Source organism: Hippocampus guttulatus, chromosome 2 (assembly GCF_054856545.1).
Source record: "Hippocampus guttulatus isolate MCC_2025c chromosome 2, RoL_Hgut_1.0, whole genome shotgun sequence".
Classification (NCBI taxonomy): domain Eukaryota; kingdom Metazoa; phylum Chordata; class Actinopteri; order Syngnathiformes; family Syngnathidae; genus Hippocampus; species Hippocampus guttulatus.
Window position 1 is genome coordinate 15,191,275 of NC_141262.1, and position 20,241 is coordinate 15,211,515.

General features: G+C 41.2%; 1 protein-coding gene across 3 annotated transcripts in view; it reads right to left on the reverse strand.

Annotated features, from left to right (window-relative positions):
* Positions 1-376: 376 nt before the first annotated feature.
* Positions 377-20,241, reverse strand: part of LOC147208637 (traf2 and NCK-interacting protein kinase) — a 49,598-nt gene continuing 29,733 nt past the window's right edge. For all 3 annotated transcript variants that reach the window (XM_086138570.1, XM_086138573.1, XM_086138565.1), the window contains 17 exons: positions 19,664-19,798; positions 18,129-18,263; positions 15,735-15,805; positions 15,058-15,134; positions 13,712-13,800; positions 11,888-11,982; positions 10,692-10,779; positions 10,396-10,563; positions 9,436-9,541; positions 9,184-9,339; positions 8,283-8,426; positions 7,981-8,115; positions 7,757-7,857; positions 6,979-7,128; positions 4,641-4,800; positions 3,316-3,455; positions 377-2,806 (listed from right to left, as the gene is read on the reverse strand). In XM_086138570.1, the coding sequence (XP_085994696.1) occupies positions 2,723-2,806; positions 3,316-3,455; positions 4,641-4,800; positions 6,979-7,128; positions 7,757-7,857; positions 7,981-8,115; positions 8,283-8,426; positions 9,184-9,339; positions 9,436-9,541; positions 10,396-10,563; positions 10,692-10,779; positions 11,888-11,982; positions 13,712-13,800; positions 15,058-15,134; positions 15,735-15,805; positions 18,129-18,263; positions 19,664-19,798 (2,034 nt within the window). In that variant the 3' untranslated portion in view covers positions 377-2,722. The remainder of the gene's footprint in view (positions 2,807-3,315; positions 3,456-4,640; positions 4,801-6,978; positions 7,129-7,756; positions 7,858-7,980; positions 8,116-8,282; positions 8,427-9,183; positions 9,340-9,435; positions 9,542-10,395; positions 10,564-10,691; positions 10,780-11,887; positions 11,983-13,711; positions 13,801-15,057; positions 15,135-15,734; positions 15,806-18,128; positions 18,264-19,663; positions 19,799-20,241) is intronic.

Below are 20,241 nucleotides of genomic sequence, written 5' to 3' on the forward strand. Positions count from 1 at the left end.
TTCACAAGTCTGAAGAGGAGCACTCTGGAGCTGGACCCCTTACTCATTCGGGTCCATGAAGCACTCTGCTTCCTGCTGGCGAATAGCCAATAGCCAATAGCCTGTATCTCCAGCTGCTCCTCGAGGTCTTGGGACTTAAATTTGACAATAAAGCTGACTTGACTTGACCTATACACACACATTCATCTTTATACTAACAAATAGAAACTTTCTGACAAACAAAAGCCAAAGACCAGAATACCGCTGCTCAACCCGTATTGTTTTGTGTGTTTTGTTATTGTAAAGTGTCCTTGGGTGTCTTGAAAGGCGCTTATAAATAAAATCTATTATTATTATTATTATTATTATGTTGGAAGCCACAAAAAACACTGGTGAATTCAATTCAATATTTATTGCTGCCTTCTGCCACTTTGCATCCAAACATATGTTAGCATGCTATTAAAGTCAAGCAATGAAACATAGATTCAGTGCAAAAAAGAAACAAAAGTCACAAATCTTTAGCATTGATACAGGGTTTGCACATAGAAATAGCGGTGTTTGACATAAGTTTCCTTTCTTCAAAATATTTAATCTCATTGACCTCTTGGAATGGAGAAACAATGATGACACAAATGTCTCATGAGTTTATGTGACAAAACAAATTCTACACAAATCCATGAATTGTCCTCATGCTTTCGTGTATTCGTGCAGCACTAGTAGAAGAGTATGCAGCTTGACATGCCACCCGACTGCATCCAGCGACACAAGAAGCTCACTGATGCAGCTGCAGGGTTCTGCAGCAGAGCTGGGGGTGGATGGAATGGAGAGAGCAAACAACGCTTGAGAACAAAGATTGGAGGAATGAGAGTTTGAGGAAGATGAAAGTCAAGTGGAGGAGGGAACAGAGGGAATTGGAAGGAGGGATGAAACGTACCAGTTGAGACGAGACTTGTTGACAAAGTTAAAAGACTTGATGGTGTAGACTTGGGAGAGGTGAGTGGCAATCGGTGAAAGTGTAGGTGGAAGTGCAGCGGGCTCGCTAATTTCTGATACACCTTGAGTGAGATGACGCACCGTGGGCATGTCTGTTTCCAATAACCCGGGAATAACCGGCAATTATAGAAAAGACATTTCACCATTCATTGGAAACCCTTGATACCAAGCTAAAGGTCCATGTCAATACAACGCTCTTTGTCATCACGAGTAAAGCGATTCAGTGCAATGACTGTGTCTCATGAATGTTTTTTTTTTTTTTTAATCCACAATTGTGTGAAGTGCCAGTAATCGGCATGTGCAGAAGATGCAGTCTCACAGGGCTGCATGGCAGGGGATGCGGCGTTTCCTCAAAGAAAAAAAAAAAAGCTTATGTGGAATGGCACTGTGGGCCAATCTTCATTTTTCCTTGTAACTGCAATTTTCAAGGTAAGTTTGTAACATTGGTTGGTTGATCTTTTCTCAGGCAAGATACAATATTTGGTCACTTGCACACGTCGGCTTTTGCAGCACACCACACTTCCGTGAATGAAATCACAGGTCAAACAGGAACGCATTTCCGAGTGGTCGCTTGACAAAACCACCTATCTGAAAGCAGTCTTCATATTCACCTTTCAAACAAAACTGCATATGACATTCAGTCATTTATACAATTTGTTTTACATAGACATCTTCCATCTGTACAATGCAAAGACACAAAAAACAGAAATACTGTTTGGACTGCATTTGTTTGTTTTTTTTTGATTGCCACACAATCATTGTACATTTTAAACAAACTACACTGATTTGGTGGTATGTAATTGTGAAGCCTACTAAGTAAAAAAAAAAAGAAAATAATGTCAAAAAATTACAAAAAATGTGAATATTTTTTTTCATAACGAGCGGTAAATGAACAACGTTGAAGTGGCATGATCTTAATTTTCCTTAATAGTCACTGTTGAAACGAGGCCTTCTTTTTAGATCAACAACTTAGCAATACAAAAATGTTTGATGGTGCAAATCAAATTCACTAAGCAGATAAAAGTAAACAACGAATGAACGTGGAACTGCTGGTAGGATGTCAGAACCTCCCGAGCAAAGTGCATAGGGGCTCACCACTGAACACTGTAAAGTGTGGAAAAGAACATTTGTTTTTTTTTCCAACTGAGGTTCTTTCATATGAAATATTTAACAGCAGCCGGAACATTTGAGCATCTCCATGTGGCTGTTTGAATAGCTCCAGCAATTCTGACCGCTGACAAGCAATCTGGAATGTTATTAAAGAAAGTTATGAGCGATCACATGCGCATCCTGCTCGTCCCTGTTGAGGGGATCCATTTTTCCACACACACGTACACATTCATGAAGCACTCAGATGATTTCAACAGAGTAAACAAGGGATAATAAAGCTCCTATTTTTTCTCCCCCTTTTACTTCCGTTACCTGGATACTGTTTGTAAGAAGCACTGCAGCAGAACTTTGGAACGTCTATGCCAGAAGATAATGGCCATAAGCAAGTGAGTGATCCAGACAAGATGACCTTGCACACGCGGGGAAAAAGAAAATCCAGTGGATTTGTTGGACTGAAGCTTCAGACAGCTATTGATGAGAGCAGCTCCAAAGTGATGTCAGTGTGATACTCCTAACCCAATTTCATGGATGTGATCTAATTTCACATCCGGGATGTGACAAACTGTAGACAAGCGTGAAAATCTGAGATGATGAAGGCCTGCACACCAGCAGCTGATCTTGGAGCCACGGGTCCAGTTCATTACCAGTTGAAAAGAGAGTTCTGACCCAACGTCATGAAGTAAATCTGACTGCTGCCACCCGACTGCACTGATGCAAAGAAGACCTAAAACAAGAGACATGCACGGTCGTCATTCAAATTAATCTGCACCACAACATAATGGCTTCATTTCCATATTTCATGTTTATTCTTTTTCATTCATCGTTTGTTTCATTAACTCATGAAATGCGATTCAAGTCATTCATCGGAATAAAAACAGTCCGTGCCATGTACAAGTTTTCTCGTTTTTTTTAATGTTTAACCCCCTCAGGGACAGCGGCTACTGCAGTGGACATCTCAACATGTTATCAGGTTGCATGAAAGGGTTAATCATTGGGAGTGGTAGCAAAAGGGTCTGATGCTCTTCTCACTTAATAATTATGTCGCTTTCAAGACATTCCTACATTTTGTTTGAGTTGCTTTCTAGAATGAAGCCACTGTTCAGATGTTAGAGATGTCTGCCATTGAATGAGTTAAAAAAACGTGTAATACTTACAATAATAATAATTGCTACAAAGTATGTGATTAAAAAAAAATCTTGGAGAAAGTTGGTGCAATGTATAGTAATGACATACCTTGTCATTCCTTTCACACAAGAACTTGAGTTTCTGCGCCCTTTTGTGCATGAAAACCCCCTCCAGGTTTCCCGTGTTGGCAGACCTGAGCTCAATGGCCTTCTCTCCCCATCCCATCACCTGATTGGACTGGAGGTAAGCTGCACAGGCATGGAGGAGTCAGTGAATGAACGGTATCCACGTGGCAGGAAAGGGAAGTTGCATTCACCGTCCACAACTATAAGCTCAGGTAAACATCATCGGATTAATCCTGGATGTACGTTTTGGTCTTTCTTTCGTTTACTGCGGCCTTTTTGCAACATTTCTTCAAGGCCAAGCGGACTCAACAACGGGCGAAGAGAAAGATGTTCGGTGAAATACGGAGAACCAAAGTTAGGAACTGAAAGATTCAACAATCCGCACGACCGTTCACATCATCAGTTTTTGACAAACAGTATTTTGCGGATTTTACATTTTAACATCCTTTTTTTTTTTTTTTTAAATCTCAAGTGATAAGTTTAAATGTCTTCACTCTATACACCCCTGAAAATTCACAGCCAAGCACAGACAAATTGTGTAAAGTGTTACACTGAAACTCCTCTACAACGAAACCTACATGGGCGAAAATACCACCGAGTGTGAAAAATTCTTCATGCATTAACACCATTCCCACTTTCCTGCCCCCCATACAACGAAAAAAACCCTGTTGCGTTATACGAAATCTTTTTCTCTGCTCTTGCCTCGCAACGAGATTCACTACAACGAAGTCTAATCCAACAGCGACCTCTACTGCTTTGTTCGGAAATGGCAAAAGCAAGAAACCACACTGGTTTACACATGCGCAGTAGTCCAGAAAGTATTTGTTATTGTTAGTTTCAGACTCAGCAAGAACTTTGCATTGCTCAAATTGCTACAAAACGGACCTTTGGATGTCAAGCAGCTAAGATAAGAAGAGCTCTGACTCTGGAAGAGAGGGTAAAAGTGATCAAAATGAAAGACGGAGGAAGCAAAATAAAAGACATTATCCAAGAAATTGATGTAAGTGAAAGTGAATGTTGATCGTAAATTTTGCAATTTCTTTCCCTTTTTTTCTTTCTACACTGACGATATGAAGTGTCAAATAAGTGTATACTCATACTTATAAACTATTGGAATAAAAATAAAGAGTACACTTACGTTTGTGTGTGCGTGTACACATGCATTAGTGTGCGTATGTGTGTGTGTTTACATCTGAGATCAAATTTGCTACAGTGAAAAGCCACCTGTTGTGAAAAATTTCTTGCTGCAAACATGATTTCGTTGTAGAGGAGTTTCACAATAGTTGAAGGGGGAAAAAAACCCCTCACCGACAGATGCAGGCATCTCTCCCCATTGCAACACCGTATCCTTGATGATGCGGCCGTAGGTATCAATGTAGACGCCTTCGTCTTCGTAGCAAGCAAGAACCTCTGTTCCAGCACTGTTTGGCAAAATAATGATGGCGTGCGGATGGATGCAACCCTGGATCTGTGAAACACACAGACAGACACACGCAACCATTAGGAATTCTACTATAGTGTACGTCAAAAGCTAAATAGAAAGGCAAAACATGATTTCCACAGTATGAAACATTGCCAATTTAAATGATTCTAGGCATGACGTGGAGTACGTGATTCCCATCTGCAGATATAGTAGTTGAAGCCAAACTGAGGACAAAGGCTAAAATAATGGTGCCTGCAGATAGCTGCTAAGCGAGTACCCCATAACATAAGCTGGTGAAAGCCATCCGACTACTTTTAGAAGGCAGTAGATGTCGTAAATGATTCTGCACACTTTGATGCTTGACAGTCAGACACAGTTGCAGTTCTTACTGATCAAATTCGGCTTCCTCAATTGTTCTGTTTGAGCCAGCAAACGCGCTACTGTGGTTCTGACGTCACTTCGGCTCATAACCCAAAATCTAATCATTTCGAGGGAAGAAAATAGCGCGCTGCTATGCACAGATGGAATTTAAGAAAAAAAAGAGTTGATTATCTTAACACCAGTTGGTCGTTCATTATTAAGTGTAATGTGTGTTTGTTTAAACTAGCAAAAAAAAATTAAATTTCACCCACATAATCATGTGACTGAATTTTCAGTAGGACATTCAAATATCAAAATATTTGTTATCTGCAGCTCTAATTGGTTGGAAGTATCAAGACAATCATTAAGAGTAAACACTGCCAGAGTCAAGAAAAAGTCAAAGAAGCGTACATAATAAATAACTTCCAAGAACTGTATACAACAGTTCATGATGAAACTCAGTGAAAAAAGTTCTACAAGTGATGAAACCTGGTCTGAATTACCGACAAAAAAATTAAATAACTAATAACTACAATATAAAAATACATTCTTAGGATATTCTATCAAGTTTCAGCCAATAAATATTTTAAGCAAGGTCTTAGTGGCCCGTGCCAGCAGTAGCCAGCAAGGTGCGCACTTAACCAGGCAAGGGAGGACATTCTATACATCACCAGAGTGTGAGCCACCACAATCCTCAGCATCAGCACCGGCATCCACAGAGGCAACGCAATCTTGATCCTCTGCCTTGGAATCAGCATTGTTATATTGCTCGCGCAAACCGCCAGAGCTGATTCACAGATGTGTGTAGATGTTAATGGCTGCTACTTTACGTGGCTGAGTGACGCATTGTGTGTCTGCACGCCAGTGCTTGAGTAGGCGTCAAGTGTTCTCAAGGGTCCCCAAAGACAGTGAAGTACAGTATGCCTGTGTGTGTGTGTGTGTGTCTGCGCCAGTTTCGGAGAAAAAAGGTGGGAAACAACTTTGTAAGATGGTTAAGGCACCAGTTGGCAGACAGCTGGGTGAAAACTGCCTTAATATACTAGAGGCACACATGCACACTGATGCGCTCTCTCTCTCACACACACACACGCACACACACACACACATACACGCATACACAGGCATGCAAAGGAGGACAGGAAGAGTGTATTTTTAGAGCGTATTTCTCCCTCCAAATGTCCGATCATACTGCTCTCACCCTACCACCGATTCATTACTGAAAGTAGAACATGGATGAGGTGGATGAGTGTTGTGTGTGTTTGAGAGCGAGAGCTAGACAGAGAGAGAAAAAGAGACAGAGGGAGAGAGCGAGACACACATAGAAGTATGCCAGCACGCTTACAGGTTGAGACAGTAATCATATACTGTAGTAAGAAGAAGTACTGCTGAAAAAAATCATCATCATCATCATTGGCTGTGCAATATTTGTTATACAGTGCGTACAAAATAATGTAATGATAAAGCACTTACAAAATTTGGAATGTGAGACACGACAAGTCTGCCCACATGCAGCAGTGCAGAAATAAAGTGAAGTCAGGGGGTGGGCAAGTTATTGAGCAAAAGGGCCACACGAGAGACTGGAACCCTTGCCGGGAATTATGTAAACTTGTAGCTCTTAGTCTCTTTGGCCGACATTTAAAAAAATGTTTTCCTTTATGCTATTATTGTTCTTGTTATGATTATGATTATCATTATTATTGTGTGATGCTGAACAAATGGAATTTCACCCATGCAAGACTCATAAAGACTTGTTTTAGTATATTTCCTGCAAGACAATGGTGGAGCTCGAGTGAAAATCATGGATACAATTGTTTAAACAAGCTATGGAACACAAGTTTTTGTACGGAAGGAGAGGACACTTACATGTGTGGGCAGGTAGAGGTCATACGGCGTACCGGAATCGACATCAATTGCATGGAAACCAGACGAGGAACCATAGATGACCTTTAACCTTTGGCCTTCCTCCACTGTCAGATCAACAGACAGTGGCTTTTGTGGTAAAGACCTGAAAGACTGAAGAGAAGAGAAAATGTCATGATTATGACCCAAATTAATGGGCACAATAAGTCATATAAAACACAGTATATCCTTGGCCTTTTCCGAGCAAGGAAATCAAAGTAGCTCAAGCCATGGTGGATGCAAAGAAATGGGACACAGCTCTAATGAGACTCTCCTGAGAGTGGGGGTCTCATAGCCTGAATGGATCACGTCTGTCAAAGAGGGAGAGTTTGCTTGCGGACTGACCTCAATCAGTGTTTAGTCCGTTTATAGTATTGTTTTTTGTAGAAGTGAAGAAGTATTGGTCTGCTATGTTTGAGATGATGGGAAAGAATACAGTACATTGCAAGGGAATAGCGCTGACATTTCAACATCTCGGGAAAAAAAATCCATCCTGCTTTTGGGGGGCAGAGGCGCTGGCGCATCACCCGGCTGGCTTTGGGTGAGAGGTGGGAACACCATGCTTGGCACATATCGCTTCACAAATAGTCACACTCACATGATCATTTTATTGACAATTTAGACCCATCAATTAATTTGAATGAATGCAATGTGGGAGGAGGCCAGAGTGCCCGGAGAAAAGCCACACAAGCATAAGGAAGAACAAGCAAACTCCACATTACCACATTAAAACATTACCAACCTTAAAGGCCATGAACTTATGGTAGGGTTTGGGCGCCCAGGCGTAAACCTCCACTGCATTCTTCAAAGCAATTACAAGGAACTTGATCTTCTCGTAACGTACTGTACAAAGGGACACAAAGGCCTCGAAATGAAATGCACAAATAAACTCAAAATGCAACCTTCAGCTTCCCGTATGCCTTGGCTTGCAGTCTCAAGAAAAGTCCCAAATGTTAATCTCCTTACCCACTTTATAGTGGACACAACCTTCTAGATCGCCAACAGATGTCCAACCCTGCCTCTTCTCCACTTCCGGGTCATTCCGGAGGATTTTATTTCTCAGCCAGGAAAGATAGTAAAGGCGGAGCTTGTTCTTTTTACCTTGAAACACAGAAAAAAAAAGCAACTTTTTTTTTTTGGCTTTACAGTAAAAAATTCAAAGGTAATTTCTTCTCTAGCCCATTAACGAGAACTTGACAATGGTAATTGTGGTTACGGTAATTCCCCGGATTTTAAATATACAAGTGACAAAACTTCAGTATGTGTACCTGATATAGTAATGAGCACATTGAGTCCTTCCAGCACATCCATCTGCTGAAACCTTCTTCTGCTAATGAGCGAGTATACCTTCCCCTGGCCACTTCGGTCCAGCAGCCAAAGACCATTTTCTGTCCCCACCAACAGATTCACGCCTGCGGAGCAAACACAATCAAAATTCACAACTCATATTATTCTATTTAAGAAAATTGACATCTCTGTGATGTTCTGTATATGAGTCAATATCGCCACAAGGGCACTTTCACTCCTCAATACTCAATTGAAATTTAAATACATTTAAAAAAACAGATTTAAGAAAATGTCCACGCAGACAGCAACTTGTTGACAGATTGGATAATGACCCCGAAGGACATTTTTGTCTGGTTAGGCATTTTATGGTGGAGCTTAATTGAGCAACATGAATCAGTTAGCAAGCAGACTGTGTACTGTTTCACAAATGTATTTAGAAAATTGAGGGGCAACACAATAAATTCACTTGAATAAACATTTCTACTCATTTTTACAATATTACCGACAAATGGGCTGATGTGTGGACCAGGAGTTTGTCAGCAACATAAAATCAATAAAAATCAAGAATAGTTACGAAAACAGACATATCTGCAAATTTACTGGTCACAAATGCGCACGATGAACAAAAATGTACTTACAGTCTCAAATGTTATGGGCAAAATTCTAGACAACATCCAGCTACACATATATTATGATGAATGATGAAACATAAATGTAAATATTCACTCTGCAACTATCCACCACTTCAACAACAAATGGTTCTCTTTTTTTTGTGCCAGTGGAAGATTCTGATCAGGACACCAAAGGCACGTGGTAGTGATATTGACCCACACACTGTATCACTGTGTGTGGTATGATTTTGAGCAAAAGAAAATGACCAACCCCATAGTCCAGCACAGAGCACCTCACTGGTGAATTTCTTCTTGTATTTGCGAATCTCAGGACTGTCACTCTGTGGTCGAATATTGGTTGGATTCACATTCACCACCGAGCCCTTCCTGTGGTTCGCTCTCTTGATTGGCTCCCCCTTACTGCATACTGAAAACATGATGTCATATAACACTGGGCCTCCTGCTATTGTAACGGAAAGTAATTCATTACAAAGCTTGTATATTTGTTTAGGGATGTACCCACTTGGGCTCTGTGGTGGCGAAGAGATAGGGATCAATCTCGGGTCGATGAAGGAGAAGAAAGAGGAAGAGGAAGATGAGGTGTTTTTACTAGCCGGACTGCTGAAAACCTGAGGAAAATCAAATAAAGAGGAAAATTGTAGTCATTCAAAGCTACGCTGCATGAGCCAGTGGTTTTCTAAAACCAATAGCCCACTCAAATAATCAACCATACTCTTGACGGATGTGAGTACAATACAAAGCTATTGTAGTACAAGATCACTTCACTGCTGATAACTGTCTCAATACCTTCCTCTTGTGGACAAATAGAACTAATGCAACTTCTAAAACAGTCACATCGATTGATTGATGGACTGATTGATAGCTTGCGAGCTTTCATGGCTATTTTTCCCAAAAAGTGATAAATGAAAAAAATACTGTGACTTATAGTGGTGTTATTGAAGACTGCGAGACACGCTCCAGAGCACAAGATGTTCATCCCTCTGGCCTGAACCAGATGAGAGGCAGATAGAATTCTGATCTTTTACTATTTTTCAACATAATCCCCCCTGGAGTTCAATGCATTTCTTCCATCAATGCTCCTGTTGCCCAAATCTGTCCCAGAACCAGGTTTGATCACAGCCCTCGAGGAATGCCTCTACAGCAGAGGTGCCCAACCCCGGTCCTCGAGGGCCTCAATCCAGTATGTTTTAGATAGAAATAATCAGATCATCAACAAGCTCCGAGAAGCCTGATAAATTTATCGATCATTTGTATCAGGTATGAGGGAGATGTGCTAACCAGTCGACTACCGGGCCACCTTTGGTTAAAATGTACTTGCAAAACACAATGGATTGTACCTTCCATTTATGGCAAAAATGTCACAACATAATCTACAGTGAAGTCCACATTCAATGTTTATATAAAACTCTGTCCTGACTATGGGTTTCTGCGTTCTGTTACTTGTCACACTAGATATACTCACAGGTAGCTCCTGGTGTGTGGGGGATCGCAGTGCCGTGGGTGACTGCGTGTAATTCTCTTTTCGTGCTTGCTGCTGCTGGCTTAGTGCATTGCAAGAAGGACTTGCTGAAGATATTTTCTGCAGTAGGTCTGGCAGCATGTAGGTAGCATCGGATGTCATCTGAGAAATCTGTGGAGCAAATATTAATGCTATCAAGTTCCGGTACAATATAATTTCTCACAGCAGGAGCAAATAAGCGAGTGAGAATATCATATGTGTGTGTGTGTGTGTGTGCGTGTGTGTGTGTATGAAAAGACCTGGTTAAGATTCTGATGAGGCTGCAGCACAATGCCATCTGGTATTTGCTTCAAGTATTTATCTCTCTTCCCATTGGGGAAGCCACAACTATAAAGATAGAAAGATGTGAATCAATTAGAAATCATCTAATGGATGAAAGAGTGAGAAATACGTTTTCAAGTTGAAAAGCAATGAAAAATAAGCATGTTCAAGTATGAACTTATACTGAGACAAAGAAATAACAGATCACAGATCCAGAAAGCGACCTCCAACTTCTTTTTTGGAAACGTGTATGAAATGCAAAGACTTTACATTGGTCATACCGTACAATGAAATAGCGAACATAGTTATGGCTTGATTTGAGTTAGGACGATCTGACAGAAAAGTCATAAGAGGGTCTCCATTATTAGCTTTGGCTTGCCAAAATTTCAGCAGTCAAAAAGGTTCAAATGGATAATACAGTTTGTAGTTTGAGCACGTTTTGATGACGTATTTTCAACCTATGTGCCTGTGACCCATCATTCGTAAAATAAAACCAGAAGGAGGGGTCGATATGGGGCTCCACATTATATCTATCAGTCATTCATTCTCCAAACTGCTTATCGCTCACTCACTGCGGGCATGCAGAAGCCAAGATCAGCTGTCTTTGGGTAAGAGGCAGGGTACACCCTGAAATGGTTGGCTGCCAATTGCAGGGCATGTATATTTTTTTTCTTGGCAGACATTCCAAAGGTAAGTTTTATAAATAGAGTGTATTCAGGATATTAACTTAAAATGAGCCTTAAAATGGGACGTGTTTTTTTTTTTATGACCAAGACCAAAAAGAATGGCCCATTTTTTTCCTCTTCGTTTTCTTTGGTTGTTTTTTGGACCACTTCCCCTTATCTTTTTTTTCCTTCTCCTCTTTTCTCCTTTAAAAAAACTACACCGAGGGGAGTCTTTGATATACTGTATAACATGAACTTTACACCTATCTGATCGAGTTGATCAAATATGGTCAATATTTTGCATTTTATGCACAAGGGCTGATTGGCTGCAATTTGTGCCATCTATCAATGGCCTTATTGACCAGATGCGCAAAATAAGACATTTAAAATTTTTTTTTGTCTGTATCCTGACAGATTATTAGTGTTTTTTTCTGATTAACATCTGTGTTTTAGAGTAATCAAAAACAACCCCGTTGTAGTTATGAATGAACAGATGTAAAACAGCTCACCTGTTCCTCTCTTCTTCATCACTACTCCCAAACTCATCACTGGAGGAGGAATATTCTGTGGCCTTGTTGAAAGGGCCCACAACAGTCTTGACACCCTACAAAGAGATGAATTAAAGTACAGTATGCGAGCCGATTAAAAAAATAAAACAAAATCATCAAATCAGAGAGTCAAGTCAAGTCAAGTCAAGTCAACAGTATTTATAGAGCACTTTCAAACAGCCATCGCTGCATACAAAGTGCTGTACATGGAGCAATTTAACATGCACAATAAACAGTAAGACAAATCGGTAATAAAGGCGGTAGAAAGCACCAAACAGTAAAACCAAGAACAAATCTAAGTCATGCTGAGTCGAATGCCAAAGAATACAAGTGAGTTTTGAGGAGGGTTTTGAAGATGGGCAGCGAGGAGGCTTGCCGAATGTTTAGTGGGAGGTCATTCCAGAGAGAGGGACCAGCAACAGAAAAGGCTCGATCCCCTCTGAGCCTCAGTTTAGTTCTTGGTACTTCTAATAAAGTCTGGTCCACAGACCTGAGGCGCCGGGCAGGTGTGTAGGGGCGGATGAGCTCAGAGAGGTAAGGTGGCGCGAGATTATTCAGAGATTTGAAAACAAATAAGAGGATCTTGAAAATAACTCTAAAATGAATGGGGAGCCAGTGAAGGGATGCCAGAGTAGGAGTTATGTGCTCCCTCTTACGAGTACCAGTCAAGAGGCGAGCGGCGGCATTCTGGACCAGCTGAAGGCGCTTAATGGAGGACTGGCTGACTCCAAAGTAAAGGGCATTGCAGTAATCGAGCCGGGATGTGACAAAGGCATGAATTACCATCTCAAAGTGTTCATGTGAGAGGAGAGGTTTTATTTTGGCCAGCTGTCTAAGGTGAAAGAAGCTGGATTTAACAACGGCACCAATTTGCCGATCGAGTTTGAAATCACTGTCCAGTTTAAGGCCCAAGTTTGAGACTGTTGACTTAAGATAAGGAGACAGGGGGCCCAAGTCTACAGGATGGAATGTACAAGGGCCACTGGGACCAAACAATATCACCTCTGTCTTCTTTTCATTGAATCTCAAGAAATTTTGTGCCATCCAGGTTTTGATTTCTTCCAGACAGGATAGGAGTGGCCTTAATGAGAAGGCGTCTTTCTTGCTCAGTGGGACATAGATCTGGCAGTCATCTGCATAGCAGTGGAAGGGAATACCATGTTTCCTTAAGATGGAACCCAATGGGAGCAGATACAGCGAGAACAGCAGAGGCCCCAGAATTGAGCCCTGTGGAACACCACATGACAGGGGAGCAGTGCGTGACTCAGAGCAGCCAAGGCTGACACAGAAGGTTCTGTCAGCTAAATAGGACCTAAACCACTCAAGAGCACTGCCGCCAATGCCCACCAAGTGCTGCAAACGAGACAGCAGAATACTGTGATCCACTGTATCAAATGCTGCAGTTAAGTCCAATAAAACTAGACACACGTGGTCTCCAGAGTCATTTGCCAGGAGGATGTCATTAGAAACGCGTAACAGGGCTGACTCCGTGCTATGCATCGTCTTGAAACCTGACTGGAAGACCTCCAAGATGTTATGTTCATCCAAGAAAATTTTCAACTGCATGTGCACGACTTAGTGACATAGACTGCTTCATTTTCATTTTGGATGCATCTGAGTGCATGTGTTTCTGATGATAAAGATGTTTGGCGTAATTTACTTGACTTGGCTTTATTCACTAAGATGAAATTTACTTTTGGATCAGCTCTTTTTGATCTAACTTTGAGATGCCTGTGACAGTATGTGGTCATAACCTTACTTATTACACAGTCAAGAATGTCTTACTTGGAAATGTCGGCCAGTGACGTTGTTCTGTTGCCGCTTGTGCTGCTGAAGACGTTGCTGCACACGTGGACTCTCCATCTTGAAATTATCTACAATCCAAAAATCTAATTTGTCACAGTTTGGAGAGGAAAACAATACAACTTTGCAGTTCGACTAGGAAAATGTTACGTGTGCAAAATTTATTTTTTGACTGGCTTGTGTGGAGTTCTAAAATGGTTTTCTCGGAGTTAATGAATAGTGTCCCAATAATTCATTATTCACTTACCAACTGTCAAATATTTATTACTATTACTACTACTACAAACAATCTTTCTAGCAACAACAGATTTTGTGAAACAAATATTAAATTTCCGGGCGGCCCGGTAGTCCAGTGGTTAGCACGTCGGCTTCACAGTGCAGTGGTACCGGGTTCGATTCCAGCTCCGGCCTCCCTGTGTGGAGTTTGCATGTTCTCCCCGGGCCTGCGTGGGTTTTCTCCGGGTGCTCCGGTTTCCTCCCACATTCCAAAAACATGCATGTCAGGCTGATTGGACGCTCTAAATTGTCCCTAGGTGTGAGTGTGGGCGTGGATGGTTGTTCGTCTCTGTGTGCCCTGCGATTGGCTGGCAACTGATTCAGGGTGTCCCCCGCCTACTGCCCGGAGATGGCTGGGATAGGCTCCAGCACCCCCCGCGACCCTAGTGAGGATCAAGCGGTTCGGAAAATGGATGGATGGATGGATATTAAATTTCCATAATTAGTACATAAAGCAGTAAATCTCAGAGACAATCTAAAACGGCGTGCCGCTTTAAACCGGGGCCTGAAGCTAAACTGAGATGATCGTTTACTTTCAGCTGCGGTTTAACAAGACAGAAGGCAACTCGAACTAAATGGTTGCAGTTTAACACTGTGCACTTCTACAGTTAGGCAGGTAACAACCACAATAATAAAAATGGTGGAAGTCGGAACCTCAAAAGTAAGACGTACTATGTTTCTCGGGCAAGAATTCATTGCATTGGATATCATTAGAAATATACACACAGAATAATATTGAGTAATTACTGTTGGTCACAGGCACCAATAAATACTGTACACAAATTGCTTGCCTTATTATCAATCACTTTTTGAATCAATATTGAATGATATTGGCCAATGAATATACTGTGCTGCATTGACACTTGTGCTGCAATTTTTCTTTCAACATTTTTTCTCTAAATTTTACTGTTCTTGTGTCCAGTGTGACCCACACAGCAACAAATGTCAGAAAAGAAAAAAGGATATTTGATTAACAACCACAATATTTATTTAGTCATTTTTTTAATTTTATTTTCATCAATGACAAAATGATAATTCAGAGAGAAACTGACCTGGATTGTTATTGCTGATAGACACACCGTGAGAGACAGACCTAGAAGCTTGATCTGTCATAAGCACGGGAGTGCCACTAGATGGGGGGAGACACACGCAGACAAACGGAGCGTAAGCTGGAAATGAATTGCAATCACATACAGTATGCGGATATGCTGTTTCCTCAAGAACCAAGATTTGAGAAGTAAACCACATCCGATGATTTTCTAACTATAAATCTCAACAATACAGAAGGTTCATGACATGTGCAAACACAATGCCTTATCATTGTCTTTGCAGCACTGTTTCAACTGCATAAATTACAGTCAGTGTATTCAATGAGCACTTCACTCTGACCCAAACTGAAACAACTGTATTTGCTGTTGTGGGTAACTAGTCTACAATTATAGATATTACAATCAGTTGACAATATATTTAATTCATAAGGACAAGTGAAAAAAAAAAACAACCAAAAAAAAACCCAACTCTTAAGATTATGGAATGTCTAAAAGTTACCACAAGGGTGACATAAGCGACAACGGTAGTTAAAGTTCACCGTAAAAAAAAAAAGTAAAAAAAAAAGTAAGCCCTTACTAAGAATTTTGTTGCCTTAATCACTCCAAGTAAACCATATAAATCGGACCAATTTCGGACATTTCAGAAACACAGCAGATCTATAGAAACATCTTTCTACTACCTGGAAGCGGCCCTCTTGTGTCCCTTCACCAGTTCTCTGCAGTAGAATTTAGAGGTGGTTCGTTCTGGGACCTGTAAAATACAATCTATCAGTAAATTTTATTCCCTATTCTGTCTTGCGCCGGACCAACACAATCTGCCAATCATTTGAACAAACTGGAAAGAAAACACATGATTAGTTTCCCTCCAAATTATACTTTAAAAGAACAGTTGTTAGTGCTAAAAACAGTAAAAACTGCATTTTAAATTGCCTTTATTACACTTTGAGGCAAACATGAACTTTACGTAATAACTTCCAGACCAAAATAGCATGTTCCACAACAAAGAAATCCATTCAGAAATGAATGGTGTATGACCACTGAAACGCCAGGGTGGCTCATAATTTGAAATGAATACAGATCATTGAAAGTCATCATGCAGTAGCTTGAACCATGCACATAGGAGCGAGATCTCTTATCAAAATATAATGAATTACACTAGTTCAAAGATGGAGTTAGACAAAAAAAAAAAAAGGCCAGTTACCCTCAGTTTTTTTTTTAGGTTGATAAAGGCCTCAGTCACAGAGAGCAAAATAGTAATGTTTCTATATGTGCCATAGAATAAAAAGCATAAAAAGATATTTAATATTCACGGACCGTTTGCAATTACACCACGGAATACTCGGGTTCAACAGACCCCCTGTTGAGAAACACTGCTCTAGCAGAATCTCACAAAGTTGGGTAACATTTCACCCTAAAATGCACTCTAACATTTACAGATAAACTCAATTCGCAAACAAACTAAAGGAGGCTTTGCACGTTAAAAAAAAAATAAAAATCAAGATGCACCAGTTTTTACGCCCAAGCGCATATGTGCTGTCCACGAAAATAGAGCCCTTAAAGAGTCTTGTGCTCTGATCAGTATGGATAATCTGCAATGTCTCATTTGTATACCTACTGTATATATAGTACTTTTACAGTATTGGCACGATATTGGTATTGAAAATACTTCCCATTTTTGTCAAAACAAGCATCTGGTGATGCTTTGGCTTCAGATCCCCAAGGTCACACAGCCAGTCACAGAGAGGAAGTGACAACTGACATCAAAGCAAGTGAGTTGATTTCATACCATCCGTATTGCAAATTTTCCATATACTGTATACAGTGGGAGGAAAAAGTATGCGAATGCTTTGGAATTTCTTACATTTCTGCCTAATTTGGTCATAAAACATTGGGTGGTGCTTTTCTAAATCACAAGAATAAACTGAGACTGCTGAAACTAATACCAAATAAACAAATAAATGATTTAATATTTTTCTCAAGCATAATATGCAACCATTCACAGGACAGGGAAGAAAAAGTATGTGAACCCTAGAATATTATAAATGGTTGTCTCTCCTTTGGCAGCAATAACCTCAACCAGATTTTACCTTAATTTGTAGAGCAGGTGTGCACAACAATCCGGATGAAATTTGGACATTTCCTCTTTAAAAAAACTGTTATAGTTCAGCAATATCTCTGTGATGCTTGTAAAGATTGAGGATCGGTGAGCGGCCCAAAAATTGTGGCCCAGTCAGAGTTTTGACCTCAACCCAATTGAGATGCCACGGCATGACCTCAAAAGAGCAATTCACACCAGATATCCCATAAATCTTGCTTAACTGCAATGGTTTTTGAATGGAGAATGGTCCAAAATTCATCCTGATTGTTGTACATGTCTGATGTGCAACCTAAGGTAACATTTGTTTGAGTTTATAGGTGCCAACGGAGGGTCAACGAGTTCATAAATCCAAGGGCTCACTGACTGTTTCCTCCCTGTCCTGTGAATTCTTATATGATACGCTTGATAAAAATATGAAAATGAAGAATTGTTTTTGCTATATCAGTTTAAGGAGACTCAGTTTCTTCTCGTGAATAGGATTATGCAAACACATTGCAGGGGTTATGTGGAAATATTGAATATTTTTCCCCCTCCCCCGGACCTATGGCACAGCCGTGTCAAAATCTCAGCAACTGTGTGTCAACTCAAGTGCCTCATTAAAGCTCAGCGGTGTCAGGTTATGTGACACTGGTGGTGCCTTTTCAAAGCGGCACTGCAATCACAGGAGAGATTGAGTTATTAACCGGTCTGTTGACTCCATAAAGCATAAAATGTCTCCTTCAACCAGAAGCGCACACACTTGCTGCAAATATTAACACTCACTCATGCTTAGAACATACAAAAACACCACACGATGTGAGGGGCTTCACATCCAAGGAACAACACCTTCCTCGTTTTGATGGCTTGCCATATGATCACATTCACAAGAAAACACAACAAAGGTGCCCTTTATGTGTCGCTTCTTACAGTCAGCAATAGCTTTGTGTGCTTTCTTCCCGGGCAGTTAAAAAAAAAAAAAGATAAATTCCAGTACTACCTTAGGTGGTGTCTCAGAGTCCCAGAAGACATCATCAGAGGGCGACACAGGTGTGAACGGGGACAACGCTGAGATAGCCATATCTGACATAGAGCTGCTGTGAGGGGCAACTCGACTAGAGCGCAAATTGGCATTCTGGGAAGAAAAAAAAAATACACACATTGATGTTAATCTAAGATAAAATAAAATAAGATTTATTTGTCTCACAATGGAGAAATTCGTAAGTACTGTACTGTGGAACCTCTAAGTTGAATCACCCACCCCATGGGTTGTACAATTTATGAATTTGACCAAAACCTTCTTGGGGGGTGGGGGGCAATTGCTTTCAAATCACAATCATGCGTGATGACACTTGATGAGACCTCATTTTAGCAAGCATGCAGGCACATGAGACGAATTTGGCTGACCACTTTGTGCCACGCTTTGCGTTCCAATGTCAAGAAGGTGTGCCTTTGACATGCGCATATTACAGTTTGGTGGCAGAAAGTTGATCTAAACTCAAGGCTCCGCATCTAACGTTTGGCAAGCTTCGCGGGCGTGTGGTGGATGTGATCATATAAATGTGTGCAAGTGTGGGCATCAAACCTTCTGAATCATTGTGGAAATCAATTAAATGAATGCATTATTATGATTGCGGCCCGGTAGTCCAGTGGTTAGCATGTCGGCTTCACAGTGCAGAGGTACCGGGTTCGATTCCAGCTCTGGCCTCCCTGTGTGGAGTTTGCATGTTCTCCCCGGGCCCGCGTGGGTTTTCTCCGGGTGCTCCGGTTTCCTCCCACATTCCAAAAACATGCATGGCAGGTTGATTGGACGCTCTAAATTGTCCCTAGGTGTGAGTGTGGGCGTGGATGGTTGTTCGTCTCTGTGTGCCCTGCGATTGGCTGGCAACCGGTTCGGGGTGTCCCCCGCCTACTGCCCGAAGACGGCTGGGATAGGCTCCAGCACCCCCCGCGACCTTAGTGAGGATCAAGTGATTCGGAAAATGGATGGATGGATTATTATGATTGTCAGCATGACTTTATTATTTACATACATTATCCCAGGGGCCTGCATGCAACTTTGGAGGGGAACGGGGGTGGCACACAACCGATGGTTGGCAGGGGGCAGATACATGTGGTCGGCGGGCATAGTTAAGTCCCCAGCAGCTCATTCTGTTTTTAATGAGGGAACCCGCTTATGTTGTCTGGTGCCACAGTAGGAAAAAGCTGTGGCAATGCTCCGATCATGTACAGTTTGCTGATTCCTTTTCAGGACAAAGCTGTCGCCCATGTGAGAAGTGAGCGCGTCGCATTTAAAGGAAATGAGAGGAGTCAGTTGAGGTCTCACCGACAGTGATGCAAACCGCCGGACTATCATCCCCCAATCTAACCCAACGCAGCGCAGATTTACGATGCATGTTGCATCAGACTTGCATGGGTCACGAATATAGAACAGAATGTTTTCCAATTTGAACAAATCAAAATTCAAATGGTATAGGTTGTTCTTCGAGGTTTCACTGCACTGCAGTTAATTTTCATGACAGGACTGTGAAATACCTGATTAATATGAGCTCTCTGCATGGCTGGAGTACAAGGACTAGAACTGCTACCAGAACCTAGTCTTGAGTGCATCTCGTTGGGCAGGCCAGCAGCTAAAAGCATCCTGGCTATATGTGAGTCCTGGTAATCCACCTAAAACATGAAGCAGATTGTGCCTGTAAGTGTGCCATATACAGTAAAGTGGGTCCAATCCTGATGTCAACGCCTGTGGGGTAGGAAAACTGGCAATATCAAATAGGAGGAGAAACATTGGACCTAAAAAGAGGAGTTGACGACACTAAACACATGATAATAGTGTGGTTTCATGAAACACAAAACAATTTTATGATGGCCATATAACACTACCTTATCCTAAACACTTAACAAGCATTTTGGGTATAATTATACTGTGAATGTGCAGTTTAATGTCAACAGCCACTTAGAGAAGTCCTACTTTACTAATTGAGCAGCAGAAAAGGATGGTAGTTCCGAGGTTCCGACGATGGAAGTTCTTTATGCTGTATGACCAGCAGTCAAAACATTTCATTTATGTTCTTCACAAGGGTGAGGGGTACAGTTGGCGGTAAGGGGCAAAG